The 14,316-nt window shown below is 50.4% G+C and overlaps 1 protein-coding gene across 7 annotated transcripts in view; it reads left to right on the top strand.

Annotated features, from left to right (window-relative positions):
- ZC3H11A (zinc finger CCCH-type containing 11A) overlaps positions 1-14,316 on the top strand; it is a 50,179-nt gene that overhangs the window by 30,924 nt on the left and 4,939 nt on the right. For 6 of the 7 annotated variants that reach the window (XM_039912584.1, XM_039912583.1, XM_039912586.1 and 3 more), the window contains 7 exons: positions 1,935-2,045; positions 2,854-2,916; positions 5,277-5,372; positions 7,375-7,443; positions 9,618-10,115; positions 10,224-10,303; positions 12,113-12,458. In XM_039912584.1, the coding sequence (XP_039768518.1) occupies positions 1,935-2,045; positions 2,854-2,916; positions 5,277-5,372; positions 7,375-7,443; positions 9,618-10,115; positions 10,224-10,303; positions 12,113-12,458 (1,263 nt within the window). The remainder of the gene's footprint in view (positions 1-1,934; positions 2,046-2,853; positions 2,917-5,276; positions 5,373-7,374; positions 7,444-9,617; positions 10,116-10,223; positions 10,304-12,112; positions 12,459-14,316) is intronic. The other variant, XM_029069383.2, reaches the window with a different exon arrangement.

The raw sequence follows: 14,316 nt of genomic DNA on the forward strand, positions 1-14,316 counted from the left end.
GCAATACGAGAGTGGGTTTTGTTTTACTCGGTAGAGTGAAGTTCCTCCCGCTGCCGCTCGTTTTCTCTTGGAGCCTACCTTGACCTCCTCGGGTCAGCATTCCCCCTCAAAGAGCGAGAAGGAACGATTTAAAAGAGCAGCTTCACTGTGAACTCCATCTCTGTCCGTGGAATCCCTTGCCAGGCTGATAACCTTCCAGCTGTGGGAGTCCACCCTCTCCACCAGAGATCGGCGCAGACGCAGAGCAAGCCACAGCCCTCCCCTGGGTTTCCTCAGTGCAGCCCCAGCCTAGGGTAGGCCTGCTAGCGAGGGCCTAGAAGAAGGCAGGCTGCTGACCCGGCGGGCCTCCAAGCCTGCTCTTGTTGGCATTTCCACCGTGTGTCCATTTATAATGTAATGCATTTTCTGGAATAAAAGCCCTTGAAGAAATCAAGTCAAAGGAAATGAAGGAAAGCTCAGCGAAACAAAGTGATGAGTTGGCAAGACCAGCGAGACACAGCAGGCTGCTCTTCCCTCTCCACCCTTTCGGAGACATTTACACCCCTCCCCCATTTACCACCCCCAGGAATTCTCAGTGTTCCTAAGAAGAGAAGTAGGAAGGAGTGATTTCTGTTCCCATTTCACTGGTGGAGAAATTCAGATTCAGGGAGGGGAAGGGATTGGCTCTCATTTCAGAACAAGTCCAAGTAGGAACTGGGAATAGGAGCCAGGTTTGCTGGTTCCCAGTTCAATGTCCATTTCTCATCGCTGCTTCTAAAATCCAGTTTTTTTTAATGTATTTTTGGATTCAGGGTGGTCATCATCTTCAGTTATTTATTGAGCACCTTCCTTGTGCAAACCATTTAAGTAGGTGCTTGGGGAAAAATACAAGGAGTGAATAAAGCACCGTCCCTGTCTACAATCCGAGTGAGGGGAGGGAGATAAATACGGACAAAATAAACATTGTTTAAAAGTTCAGGGGCCAGCATACTCAAACGAGGACAAGAGAGGAAAGCTACCAGAGGTGTCTTAGGAGGATTTAACCTCCCCATTAGTTGAAGATTTCAGATTCCCCAAGTGTCTCAATTTGAAAGCATCTGAAAGGGTACTGGTGGGTGGTCCAGGGTGGAGGAAGGTGTCGTTAGATTGATTTTTCCCGTTCCTCGACTTCTGACAGGGAGGGGCTTCTTCCTCCAGTGGTAGGTGAGAGATGGACAAAGCCTCTCAAACCCCCTGAGAAAGCTAGGTTTCGGGGGAAGGGAAATCCACCATCCTTGGGTTGGCCTTTCCCCTGTTATTTTGGGTAGGCGAAATCACGGAAGCCAAGGTCCAGGGTGCCCTGAGGCTGACTTCCAACTTCCGTAGTTCCCGTCACCTGTAGGGTGTCTCCCTGCCCCGTCAGAAGGAAGAGGGAAAGGGCAAATCGGGGTGGAAACCCCGGGGAATGGGGATGCTTAGGGTTTAATTTGGGAACGTAACTGCTACCTTTCTGTAACTCCTACTGCCCCTCCGCAGGCCTTGCCAAAAGTTGGCTGGAAAAGTAGAAATTCCATCTTTGGTAGGGATGATGTGAGCCTCATTTTGGCACAGTGAAGAGCTCAACGGGAATAGCGGGAAAGTTTGCTTATGGAATTATAGAAAGTAATAAATATAAAAAATAGCAAATTAATAGTAATAGTAGTAGTAACAGTCAAATGACTAAACCAGACTTCGGAAAAGTTGTGTGTTGCTTTTGTTCTGGTTTGGCTCCCAAATTTTGTATTAACGAGTGGCTGATACGTTTTAGAGAACGATCTTTGGGTCGGTAGGCAGTTGAAAAATCTCACACATAATTTAGGTTTTATTTTCCCTGGCCAAATGAAACGTGCCTTTAATTCTAAAATTCTACTTGACGGTAATTGACGCTGTCTTATGTTCCTCAAACGATTTGGTTTTCTCTGACTTTCCCTCTCCAGAAGGTCCATCAGGAGGGTCCGTTCACGTCCTCCAAACCCATCCTATTCCAGGCCCCGAGAAGGAGAATGTCCGGACCGTTGTGAGGACGGTGACCCTGTCCAGCAAGCAAGGTGAGGACCGGGGGAGGGTTGGTATTAATGGGGCCTGGCAGCAGCAGATGGGGCCCTTGTGGGTCGGTATCAGGACTACTGCGGAGTTGGCCACTCTGAACTCCAGTGGAGAGGCATGAGACAGATTGACGTTTTTGATTTTTCAAAATATCAAATGACAGGAGGTGATCCTTTCACCTTTCAAGGCGCCTCCCAAGGAGCTAGATAGGCCCTTTAAATGAAAAAAAATACATATAAGTAAGCAGTATTAAAGGTGGGAGCCGTGTCTGCCCCTACCTTCCGAATGACACCTGCCATTCTTAGTTACGCTGTTTATTAAGAGCTTGGTGCGGGCCAAGCACTGGGCAGTCAATCGGAAACAACAGCAAGCAGCCGAGCCAGGAACTCAAGACAAGTCAGTTGTATTTATTGAGGGCTTACTGTGTGCAGAGCACTGTACTAAGTGCTTGGGAGAGTACAATATAGCACATTCCCTGCCCACAGTCTAGAGGAAAAGAAGGGACCCTTAGCCAGCCCATTGTTCCAATCTTAATGTTAGTAATACAGATACCTGCTGTGTGACCCTAGGCAAGTCACTTAATTTCTCTGTGCCTCAGTTCCCTCATCTGCAAAATGGGGACTCGGTACCTGTTCTCCCTCCTAAAACTGTGAGCCCCATGCGGGACCTGATTATCTCATGTCTACCTCAGTGCTTACTTAGCATATCGTAAGTGTGTAACCAATATCACAATTACCATTATTATTATATAATATTACACATTAATAATAAAAGATGCGAAGCCAACTCATTTCCTCTTTGCCATTTCAGGAGAAGAGCCCTTGGTTCGACTGAGTCTTGCTGAGAGATTGGGGAAGCGGAAATTCTCGATAGGTAAGGGCAGCGTGGCTGGAGAAGCAGCGTGGCTCAGTGGAAAGAGCATGGGCTTTGGAGTCAGGGCTCATGAGTTTGAATCCCAGCTCTGCCCCTTGGCTGTGTGACTGTGGGCAAGTCACTTAACTTCTCTGTGCCTCAGTTCCCTCATCTGTAAAATGGGGATCAAGACTGTGAGCCCCACGTGGGACAACCTGATTCCCCTATGTCTACCCCAGCGCTTAGAACAGTGCTCGGCACATAGTAAGCGCTTAACAAATACCAACATTATTATTATTAGTCCTGGGTGAGGGGAACTTGAACCTGTACTAGTTCAGAAATGACACACCCAAAACACCTCTCTCCAAGCTCCCTTTTCCGCGGTGAACTGTGCTATCACTTTAACCTGCCACTTCAGTAGTGTCAGTGTAACTCCAAATTTCCCCATCCAACGTGTTGACTTTTGTTCCTTATGGTGTCCCCCTAGAGCTGTGATATTTGGAACCTTGCTGGTTTGTTCTGATTCCGAGCACACGTTCAGAAAGCACTGAGTTGAAGCTGTAGAACCCGAATTTTTTCCCCACCTCTTTGACCCCAGTGAAGGTTGAGCAAGTTACCGTATTTACACCCCAAATTACCCCACCCTGATGGTTGAAGAAAAAATACAATTTTTTTAAATATACGCCACGTAATTGTAAGTAGTTTTGGCAGCGCTCCGGGGAAGGAGAGGAGATGGATCCGAAAATGCTGTCACGCAACAGAGTTTGGCTCGTAGAGTGGCTGGGAAATTTCTTCATTGAAATTGCCACCTGGAATGGGAAGAGGAGAAGTTAGGGCCAAGAATTCAATCAGTGCCTATTGTCTGCCGCACTTGAGAGTACAGTAGAAGAAAGAGAGCCATCTCAAATAGTCTTATACTTTTCCTTCTCCTTTCCTTTCCTCCTTTTTTCTCTGGCATGCATGTTATTGCTGTTGATGTTCTATGACCTGTGTAATGGCCCCCTCCCTGTTTTAGTGTTCTAAGATTTATCCCTCAAAAGTGGGGCCATGATGTGAGCTCATCTGATAGTTTTCAAAGGGGGAGAAAATAATCTGACTTTCAAAATGATTTTTGAATCAAACCTCTTCAGTTACCTGAATTTTAGGCCCCTCTGTTGAAAATGGCTGTAGCAGTGACTGAGCTCAGGACTCATACATAAGAAGAGGACATTTAAGTACTCTCCCCATATTATTATAGGCTTTCTGGAAGTGATGTTTTACAGTTTTCCACCACCCAAAGCAGAGGTGCGATACTTTATATGGATCAGCTACCAGGAGACGACTTGGCCAATGTTTTAAAGATTCTCTCCAGGCCCCTTTTTTAAGTGTTGACATGGCAGTTGAGGAGAGTATCATTTTAATCATGCAGAAATCCCCAATGAAATACTTTTCCTTCAGGTGTCCAGCAACCAGGAAATGGGATGGTAATTTTGTGACATATGTTTTGCCGTTAAGAATAACAGCCAGCCCCACCATATGCTAATGCAGCCTGAGCATGCCACTCAAAAGTTAATTGAGAGGACTGGAGATCGGTACCTTACAAGACCCTCGGCTCCTGCGGTCCACCTTCGGTCAAGGCCCTTCTCCGGAGTCTGCCATTTTGACTTACGTTTAGGAGACGGCCTTGTCAACTGTAAGATGTCGCCGCTGGTGGCTGGAGTTCAGTGATTGGTTACAGCTTATCTTGGCCAACTAGGAATGGTTCACACTACCGTAATCCTGAATCTTAACCCTAGAGTTCACGATCCTCGAGCCTAAGTACCACCAGATTGTGTGCCCACCAAGAAGTGACCAAGTCACTAGGTTTCCACTCCGGGTGCCTAGAAGCGTCTACTGGGTCGCCCTCCTGGGGCCGCCTTAGGTGGCCAGAGTTTAAAGTTGTTGGCCCTTGGGCTCTGGAATGGGACTCCTTAAATGGCATGGGGCTGATCTGTGACCTTAAGCAAGTGACTTAAGTTCACTCTGCCTTGATTACCTCATCTGAAAAATGAGGATTAAAACTGAGCTCCACATGGAACGTGGACGATATCCAACCTGACTAGCTTGTCTCTACCCTAGCGCTTAGTTTAGTGCCTGGCCCCAACGAAAGCACTTAAATACCATACGAAAAAGAGGGTCTCGGGGTAGCCGGCCAAGCGTCGTTCCACCCTGGCGTGATGGTGACCACTAATCACGTGTGCAGATGAACACGCATGGGGGTGAACAGCAAGGTGTGACCAGAAGTCCTCTCTGCACTGTGTATTGGTTGGTGCCCTTCTCCTTTGCCCTGTTCTGTCTGCCAGGGATTGAACTAAAGGGGTTATGGTAGAACTCACCCCGTGTTTTCTTCCTCTGAACTGAAGGTGACGGTGCACCTCCAGTGAAGCGCAGTCTTGCTCAAAGACTTGGAAAGAAGGTTGAAGCTCCGGACGTGGACACTGAGCAAGTTTCCCCGAAAGGTATCCCCGCTTTTTCCCACACTTCTTTATATTTGCCTTAAAGGCAGCAGGGGTGTTCCCTTCGTTCCCCACCCGCTGACACAAACCAGGGAATGCATTTCAGATAACATCCCGATGGATTTGCCTTTTTAACACTCTTCTGGAACACTGCCAGGCTTGAGAGACAAGGGGTGCGAAGTTGAAGGAGCAGCATGGCGTAGTGGAGAAGGACCTGGGCTCTTATCCCGGCTCCACCACTTGTCTGCTTTGTGGCCTTGGGCAAGTCACTTCACTTTTCTGTGCCTCAATTCCCTCACCTGTAAAATGGGGATTAAGAATAAAACTGTCTTAAGGTGACTAGGCGCAGTTCTGCTGGAGGAGGCTGGGGAATGGATGAAATGGCCTCTCTCAAGGACTTCTAACTGATTGTAGGGAAGGCAAGCGGGTTTGAAGGCAAACCAGAGTGGGCTAGAGATGTCCTTGGCCCAGAACTACTTGAGTCACTTTGTTTTCTTGCCGAATGGCAGGCAAGCACCCCCCAGCCTACGAAAATGTCGCCTCATCCAGGCTAATCAAGGTGCATTTTGGTCTCGGCCCCTTTCCGGATTCTAGGTGACACTGGTGGTCCCTCTCTAATGCATACAGAGGTACAGGAATATAGCTTGTTGCTAGCAAAATTGGCACTGACAAACAGATGTTTTAACGGCCAACGACAAGATGCAGACAGATAATTGCTCTCCCCCACTTCAAAACCTTATCGAAGGCACATCTCCAAGAAGCCTTCCCTGACTAAGTCCTCCTCTCCTCCTCTCCTACTCCATTCTGTCTCGTCCTGACTTACTCCCTTCACGCATCCTCCCTTCCATCCCTACAGCACATATGTATATATTTATCTGTTTATGTATATTAATGTCTTGTCTCCCCCTCCTGATTATGAGCTCATTGTGGGCAGGGAATGTGTCTGTTGTTACATTGTACTGTCCCGAGTGTGTAGTACAGTGCTTTGTACACAGTAAGTGCTGAAGAAATACAATTGAGTGACTGATGAATGAATGATACATTCCAGTTCCCTCATGGAGCCGACTGAAGAAGAAGTGTGGGCCCTGAAAGACCCAATACTGAGGGTCTTTTTCCTTGGGCAACAATCAATCCATCAGTCGTGTTTATTGAGCACGCACTGTGTGCAGAGCACTGAACTAAGTGCTGGGGAGAATATAATACAAGCGTGGGTAGAGCAGCACGGAGTAGTGGATAGAGTACGGGCCTGGGAGTCAGAGGTCATGGGTTCTGATCCCAGCTCTGCCCCTTGTCTGCTGTGTGACCTTGGGCAAGTTACTTCACTTCTCTGGGCCTCAGTTGCCTCATCTGTAAAATGGGAATTAAGACTAAAAGCCCCACGTGGGGTGGGGACCTTGTCCAACCTGATTAGCTTGTATCTACCCCAGCTCTTAGAACAGTGCTTGACACATAGTAAGCGCTAAACAAATTCCATCACCACCATGTTCCCTATGCACAGCTGGCTTACCGTCTAGGGGTGTGAAAATATAGAATTTATGAAATGATGAGATGCTAAAATGTTTAAAAAATAATAATGGTGGTATTTGTTAAGCACTTACTATGTGCAAAGCACTGTTCTAAGTGCTGGGGGGATACAAGGTGATCAGATTGTCCTACGTGGGGCTCACAGTTTTAATCCCCATTTTAATAATGTTGGTATTTTTTATACTATGTGCAGAGCACTGTTCTAAGCACTGGGGTAGATACAGGGTAATCAGGTTGTCCGTGTGAGGCTCACAGTTAATCCCCATTTTACAGATGAGGTAACTGAGGCACCGAGAAGTGAAGTGATTTGCCCAAAGTCACACAGCTGGCAAGTGGTGGACCCGGGATTAGAACCCGTGCCCTCTGACTCCCAAGCCCGGGCTCTTCCCACTGAGCCACGCTGCCTCCCAGCCGGCATCACTTCAGAGGATCAAGTCCCTAGCCACTTTTCATTACTCCAATGATCACTTTCTGCTTCCAGTTCAGGTTTCCAAGTCTTTGAAGGAGAGGCTAGGAATGCCAGCAGATCAGAACAGAACGGAGGCAACAGGTAACGGGTCTCTCCCAAAATCGGCAAGACCTTCCTGATGACTTGTCCGTCAGAGCAGAGCTGCGCCTTTGCTTGCAAAAGCATTTTCTTGCTTGCTGCCAAAGAACCACTCTCTCCCTCTTTGTCTCTCCTCCCCCTTGTCTCCCTTTCCTGCGTCAGGTTAACGCTCTGCCATTCCTTACGTACCCCATTGCGCCTGGAGAGTGTTCCCTGTTACCTCATCTGGAAAATGGGGATTAACTGGGAGCCTCATGTGGGACAACCCGATTACCCTGTATCTACCCCAGCGCTCAGAACAGTGCTCTTAATAAATACCAACATTATTATTATTATTACGACCCCATAGGGCTTTTAGGGATCCATTATCTCCTGTCCGTTTTTTGCCAAGTTAGGTACATCTCCTGCCGCTGATGGCTGTTTTCCACTGTAAGCAGATGTAGAAATTCTGTAGGAGCATGAAGCTTACAAGTGCAAGTGCAGTTTCTACTTGATGCCTGTTTGGTTTCAAGATTTGTAACCGGAACAATTCTCCACTGACGGCTATTGAGAAACGGCCTCTCCTTTGAAAGCTCACGGCAAATAGTACCCCTTCAGAACAGACGTAAAAATGAATAATTTTAAGAGAATGTAGTAAAATAGTGAGCGGCTGCTTTTTCGTGGTCCCTTTGCTTCAGTCTGGTGCTTTTTTGTCCCTTTTGGAGTATCGACTATCAGTGGGTAGTTGGCCCCATTTTGGATCACTGGCCCCCTCTCCGGTTGGAATGGAAGGCAGCCGACAGCCCCAGAATGGAGAATAAGACATGTCTTACGGACTCTGGCAGTTCCTCAGGAAGCGACTCCAACGCTAACCATCCTCTCAAGGCAACAAGTCAACAGATTGTTTTTAATCCCTCCTTGGTAAAGCTAAGTCTTGTGGTTTCTGGAAGAGGTCTGGACCAAGAAGCAGCGTGGTCGAATGGATAGAGCAGGGGCCTGGGAGTCCGAAGGACCTGGATTTTAATTCCCGCTCTGTGACCTCGCACAAGTCACCTAATTTCTCTATGCCTCATATGTAAAATAATAATAATAATGTTGGCATTTAAGCGCTTACTATGTGCAGAGCACTATTCTAAGCACTGGGGTAGATACAGGGTAATCAGGTTGTCCCACAGGAGGCTCACAGTCTTCATCCCCATTTTACAGATGAAGTAACTGAGGCACAGAGAAGTTAAGTGACTTGCCCACAGTCACACAGCTGACAAGTGGCAGAGCTGGGATTCGGACCCATGATCTCGGACTCCCAGACCCGGGCTCTTTCCACTGAGCCGTGCTGCTTGTGAGCCCCATGTGCGACATGGACTTTGTCCAACCTGATTTCCTTGTATCCACCCCAATGCTGCTGCTTAGCATTACTATTATTATTACTAATTAAGATTGATAGTAATAATTTTGATACTTGTTAAGCGCTTACCATGTGCTAAGCGCTAGGGTAGACAAGTTAATCAGGTTGGATAAAGGCCCTGTCCCACATGGGGCTCGCATTTGAAATTCACGTTTTACAGGTGAGGTAACTGAGGCCCAGAGAAGTGAAGTGACTTGCCCAGGGTCACTCAGCAGGCATGTGACAGAGACAGGATTAAAACCCGGGACCTTCTGACTCCCAGGCCCATGCTCTATCCACTAAACCTAACGCGTAGCGCTTAATTAATTCATGTTGGTATTTGTTAAGCGCTTACTATGTGCAGAGCACTCTCTCCTAAGAGCTGGGGTAGATACAGGGTGATCAGGTCGTCCCACGTGAGGCTCACCGTCTTAATCCCCATTTTCCAGATGAGGTAACTGAGGCACAGAGAAGTGAAGTGACTTGCCCACAGTCACACGGCCGACAAGTGGCGGAGCCGGGATTTGAACCCATGACCTCTGACTGCCAAGCCTTTTTTTCTTTTCCATTGAGCCACGTTGCTTCTCTAACAAATACCACAGTTATTATTACCATTCAGCGTGCTGTGAAAACAGCCCCTTTGGAGCGAGTACCACAGCTCTGAGACTCAAGTCTGAGTCACTAACCCGTCCTTTGGACCGAGGAGAATTATCTATCCAACTCCAAACCTCTCCGCCGGGAACTGCGGAAAAGCGGGGTTCATCCCACGCAGAGTATTCTAAAAGTCCTGTCCTCTCTGCCCTGACGGTAACAGGACAGGCCGCTAAGACCGGAGAGATCCGTGTGAAGACGCTAGAAGAGATCCGTCTCGAGAAAGCCAGCCAGAGGAGAGATCAGCAAGCCAAAGCCAAGAGCGAAGGGCCCGGTAGAGCCGAGGATCCCAGCCCGGGATCCAGGGGCGGTTCGGCAATCCGAATTAAAACCTTCTCCGAGGTCCTGGCTGAAAAGAAACACCGGCAGCAGGAGGGCGAGAAACAGAAAACGGAGCAAGAAAGCCCCCCGACCAAGCCGAGAGGCGAGGGTGAGCCCAAGAAGCAGGTGATCCAGCTTCCCTCCCCCGCTGGCAGAGGGCAGCCCGAGGAGCCCGTAGGCAAGGCCAAGCCCGCGCCGGAAGTCCGCGTCAAAACCCTGGAGGAGATCAAGCGAGAAAAGGCTCTGAGGGGGCAGCAGAGCTCCGAGCCCGCCGCGGCCCAGGCCCGGCCCGAAGCCACCTCGGCCGGGAGGAGACCCCTCCGCCTCGCCAAGAGAGCAGGTAAGAGCGGTGCCCTCGGGGTCCCTCCGGCCGCACCGCCCCGTCGCGGAGAAGGGGGGCCCCCCGGCCGGTGAGACTCCCGCTCAGGGGGGCTCGATTTGATCCCAGGTGCCAAGGAAGAGAGGAAACTCCGTGAAGCAGGCGACTCCTCCTCTCAGAACGGCAGTCCGAGGTTCGAGGCTCTGGAGGTGAGCTCTCGGGGGGAAAGAAAGCAGGGTTGGAAGGGCGGAAGGGATGGCGTGCCCCTGGAGCCGCGGAGTCCGGATCCCATTCCCAGCCGGGTGCTCTTCTCTTCTTCAGTCCGGTGATCTGCACCCGGTAAGCGTTGAATAGATACCGTTACCACAACGACCACCAATACCGATTGGGTCGAAGCCGCCTGGGAAGTAGCTACATGCCGATGGGGAATAATTGGGCAGGTTTTGAGTCTTGTCACTTCTTTTTTTTTAATTTCACACTTACTCTGCCTTTCGAGCATTCGGTAGCCTTTTTTGAGTGCCTACTGCGGGCAGGGCTCTTGGGAGTCTTCCCGATTAGACCGTAAGCCCGTCAGGCGGCAGGGACTGTCTCTGTCCGTTGCCGACTTGTTCAGTTCCAAGCGCTTAGTACAGTGCTCTGCACATAGTAAGCGTTCAATAAATACTGTTGAATGAATGAAAAGTCTAATTGAGGTCAATGACCTGCCCTCAAAGAGCTTACATCCTGGGAGAGGTGGGGAGGGGCAGATATAAGTTACTTACAACCAAGAGTGAGGGTGGTGTGGGGATGACCTGGAGTGTTAATCGGGGAGCGGGTCATGGAGGGAAGTGGCAGGTACACGCTCTTAGCGTCCATCGAGAGAGGAGGCATGCCAGCAGATGGAAAGTGTAGGCTGGGAAATATTCTGTGTATGCACCATGCCCCCCCCCCCCACCGCCCCCTTATGCTACTTGTTGAACAGTTACTATGCGCCGAGCACTGTTCTAAGCACCAGGGTGGATATAAGACAAGCTTAGGCACAGTCCCTGTCCCACATGTGGCTCACAGACCAAGTAAGAGGGAGTAGGATTTAATCCTCATTTTACAGATGAGGTAATTGAGGCACAGAGTAGTAAAGTGACCTGCAAGGGTCACTCAGTAGAGGAGGTACATCTCAACATCCCAGGCCCGGGTTCTTTCCTCTAGGCCCTGCTGTCAGGCTAGTTTAAACGGGGTTTTGTGTTGTTGTTGTTGTTGTTGTTGTTGACCCGGGGTGCTGTTACCTTATCTTGCACGTACATACGTGACCAGCAGAGATTTCAGCCGTCTGTCACTTTATTCAATAGATACCACTGATTGATTATTCCAGCAGTTCATCCTGAGATCACTGGGGTTCTTGGACTCTCCCTTGGAATCAAAGCACACATCAGTTCTCGAAGGACTGTGCCTCTCAGTCACTTTGATTCCTTTCGTTGGAGATTTTAGCGTGGCATGTCCAACGAGAGCTAGAAGGATAATCATAATAGTAATAATAACTGGTATTTAAGTGCTTACTGTGTGTCAAGCGCTGTGCTAAGAGCTGGGGTGGATACAAGGAAAGCGGGTTAGGCAGAGTCTCTCTCCCACATGGGGCTCACAGTCTTAATCCCCGTTTTACAGATGAGATAACTGAGGCACAGAGAAGTGAAGTGACTTGCCCACTCACACAGCAGACGAGTGGCGGAGCCGGGATTAGAACTCGGGTCCTCCTGACTTCCAGGCCCTCGCTCTATCCACTAGGCCACTCTGCTTCTCTTGGAATACTCCTCCTGTTAGACTGGAAGCTCGCTGTGGGCAGGGAACGTGTCTGTTGTATTATACCGAGCCGTGCTCTGCCCGCGGTAAACGCTCAACCATCGATACTGCTACTGTTAGATTGCAGATTCTCTGGGAGCGCGGACCTTGCCCCGTTCTTCTCTCTTAATTCCTCTAACGTAGCGAATTGCACCGAGGAGGTGCCAGACGAGCTGGACTGGAATGTCGCCTTGGCTCGTTTTCAGGTTTCTCCCCAACCTTCAGGAGAGCCCTTGGCTGATGCCCCTTCTCAAGTCCAGGTGAAAACATTTGAGGAAATCATGAGAGAGAAGCGCCTGCAGAAACTGCAGGAGGCAGAAGCCTCACAGAAGGAGAAGGCCGCAGCCGTAAACCCCCGGGAAGAAGCCACGGGCAAGAGCGCCGCAGCGGTGGAGAAGCCCAAACCCACCCCCGTTCCGGGGGTGCCCCGCCAGCAGACGAAGAGGCCGCCTACGAGGCCGCCCCAGAAAACAGAAGCGGAAAACCCCAGCGCCGAGGAAGCGGTGTCGAACGCGAAGTGTGCAGCCCAGTCCCTGGAGAGGAGAGGCAAAGGTGAGTAGCCGTTGTTGTTATTTAAAAGGAGCAGAATCGTGGCGTCTGTCAGGCGCTGTACCAGTCACGTGGGTGGATGCAGGCAAACGAGGTTGAACACAGTCCCTCGTCCTACATGGGGCTCGTAGTCTTCATCCCCACTTTACAGACGAGGTAACTGAAGCACAGAGAAGTGTGCCCGGGGTCACAGAGCAGACGAGTGGCGGAGCCGGAATTAGAACCCAGGTCCTTCCGATTCCCAGGCCCGCCCTCTACTCACTAGGCCACGCTGCTTCTCTGTATCTTCCGCGGAGGGGTTTCTCAGCTTAATGAGTCTCTGGCTTATTCTTTGATTTGGGGGGGGGGGGTGCACTTGGTGGAGGAAGGAGTGTGTGTGTGTGTGTGTGTGTGTTGCGGGGGGGGGGGGGGGGGGGTGGGTTTCCTCTCCACGTCCTTCAGTGGGAAGGGCGAGGAACATCAAGATGTGTCCAGAAATGGGGAGTGTTTTCTTCCCCACTTCCACTACCAGCGTCCTCTTTCCCCCAAGCAGCTGGAAAAACAGTCATCTACTTATTAGACTCCAGTGACTGCTTTCAGGGGTGGGTGAGCAGGACAGGGCAGGGCTGCCTCAACCTTGGGAAACCTCCTCTGGTTGTGGCAATTCCTTTATTGGAACATTTAAAGACTGGAAGGGGAGTAGGTTTGAGTGTATTCCCTTCCCAGCACCGTCCGTGCATTCGCCATAGAGGACCGCAACGTCTGTAAAGGCCTGTGTCGTTCTGGCCACTCAGGGAGATGGAGGTGAATCCTTATCAGCGTTAATGGGATTGGCCAAGCCCCACAGGCGACCATTCCTGCTGCCAGAGAATCACCCAGCAGCCGAAATGTAACCGCTGGGTTACGTCACCCAGCCCCTGTGACGATTAAGCACCTTGACGCCTCTCTGGGGATCCGGGTGGAGCCCAGGGTGACACCACAGATCCCGCTTCGGGCAGCGGTGACTGTGAGGATCCCCAGTGGGGTGAAGTCCTCCCCGGGCAGAGCGAGGAGGGTACGCTCGGGCCTTTCGCTGTCCTCTGGAGCTCGGAGAAGCGGCTGCCAGGAAATAAGGCGACTTTGGCGCTGCTTTCCCTGTGCAGAAGGAATGTACCGTCCCGAAGTCCTGCTGATGCCTCGTAGCCACGAGCTTCTCCCCCGCAGGGGGCTTTGTGCTTAAATAGCTGTACTCTGCCGGGGGGCGGGCCAGGGCTTCTCAGCTCTGAGAACTGGCGGCGGGTTTACGGGGAGAGGGGCGTTGGGGTATTCCTTCCCTCCCCTTCCCTGGGTCCCTCCAAAGCCTCTTTAAGGAGTCAGGCGAACCCCAGTGTGAACAGACCAAGCCTCACCAAGGGCTCCTTGAACCAGGATCCGGGCCGGGCCAGGTGGCGGATCTAGAGGGCGGACCTGAACCAACCTAGGGCAGCAGATCGGGGAGGGTCTCCCTGTTTGCGTTGGGGAACTCAAGCACACTCCAGTTTGCATCCCACCCCCACCCCCGCAGAAGGGGCTACGTTGCAGTGTAAATGTTTGGGTTCCTGTGGACCTTGGAAGAAGAGCTAAAATTAGTTTCCAACCCATTTGAATAATCTGTTATGGGTGGGAACCTTAGTTCCCAGAGGATAATCTGACTCATTGCCATCAGATCCTGTAAACCCATTATTGGGCGGGGATTGTCTCTATCTGTTGCCGAATTGCATATTCCAAGCGCTTAGTACAGTGTTCTGCACATAGTAAGCGCGCGATAAATACTATTGAATGAATGAGCTGCCCGCCACCAGATCTGACAGCTTTGTAAAGCTCTCCGTGATCCACTCCTGCTGCCGCACGTGTAGTAATGATA

Source organism: Ornithorhynchus anatinus, chromosome 7 (genome assembly GCF_004115215.2).
Source record: "Ornithorhynchus anatinus isolate Pmale09 chromosome 7, mOrnAna1.pri.v4, whole genome shotgun sequence".
Lineage (NCBI taxonomy): Eukaryota > Metazoa > Chordata > Mammalia > Monotremata > Ornithorhynchidae > Ornithorhynchus > Ornithorhynchus anatinus.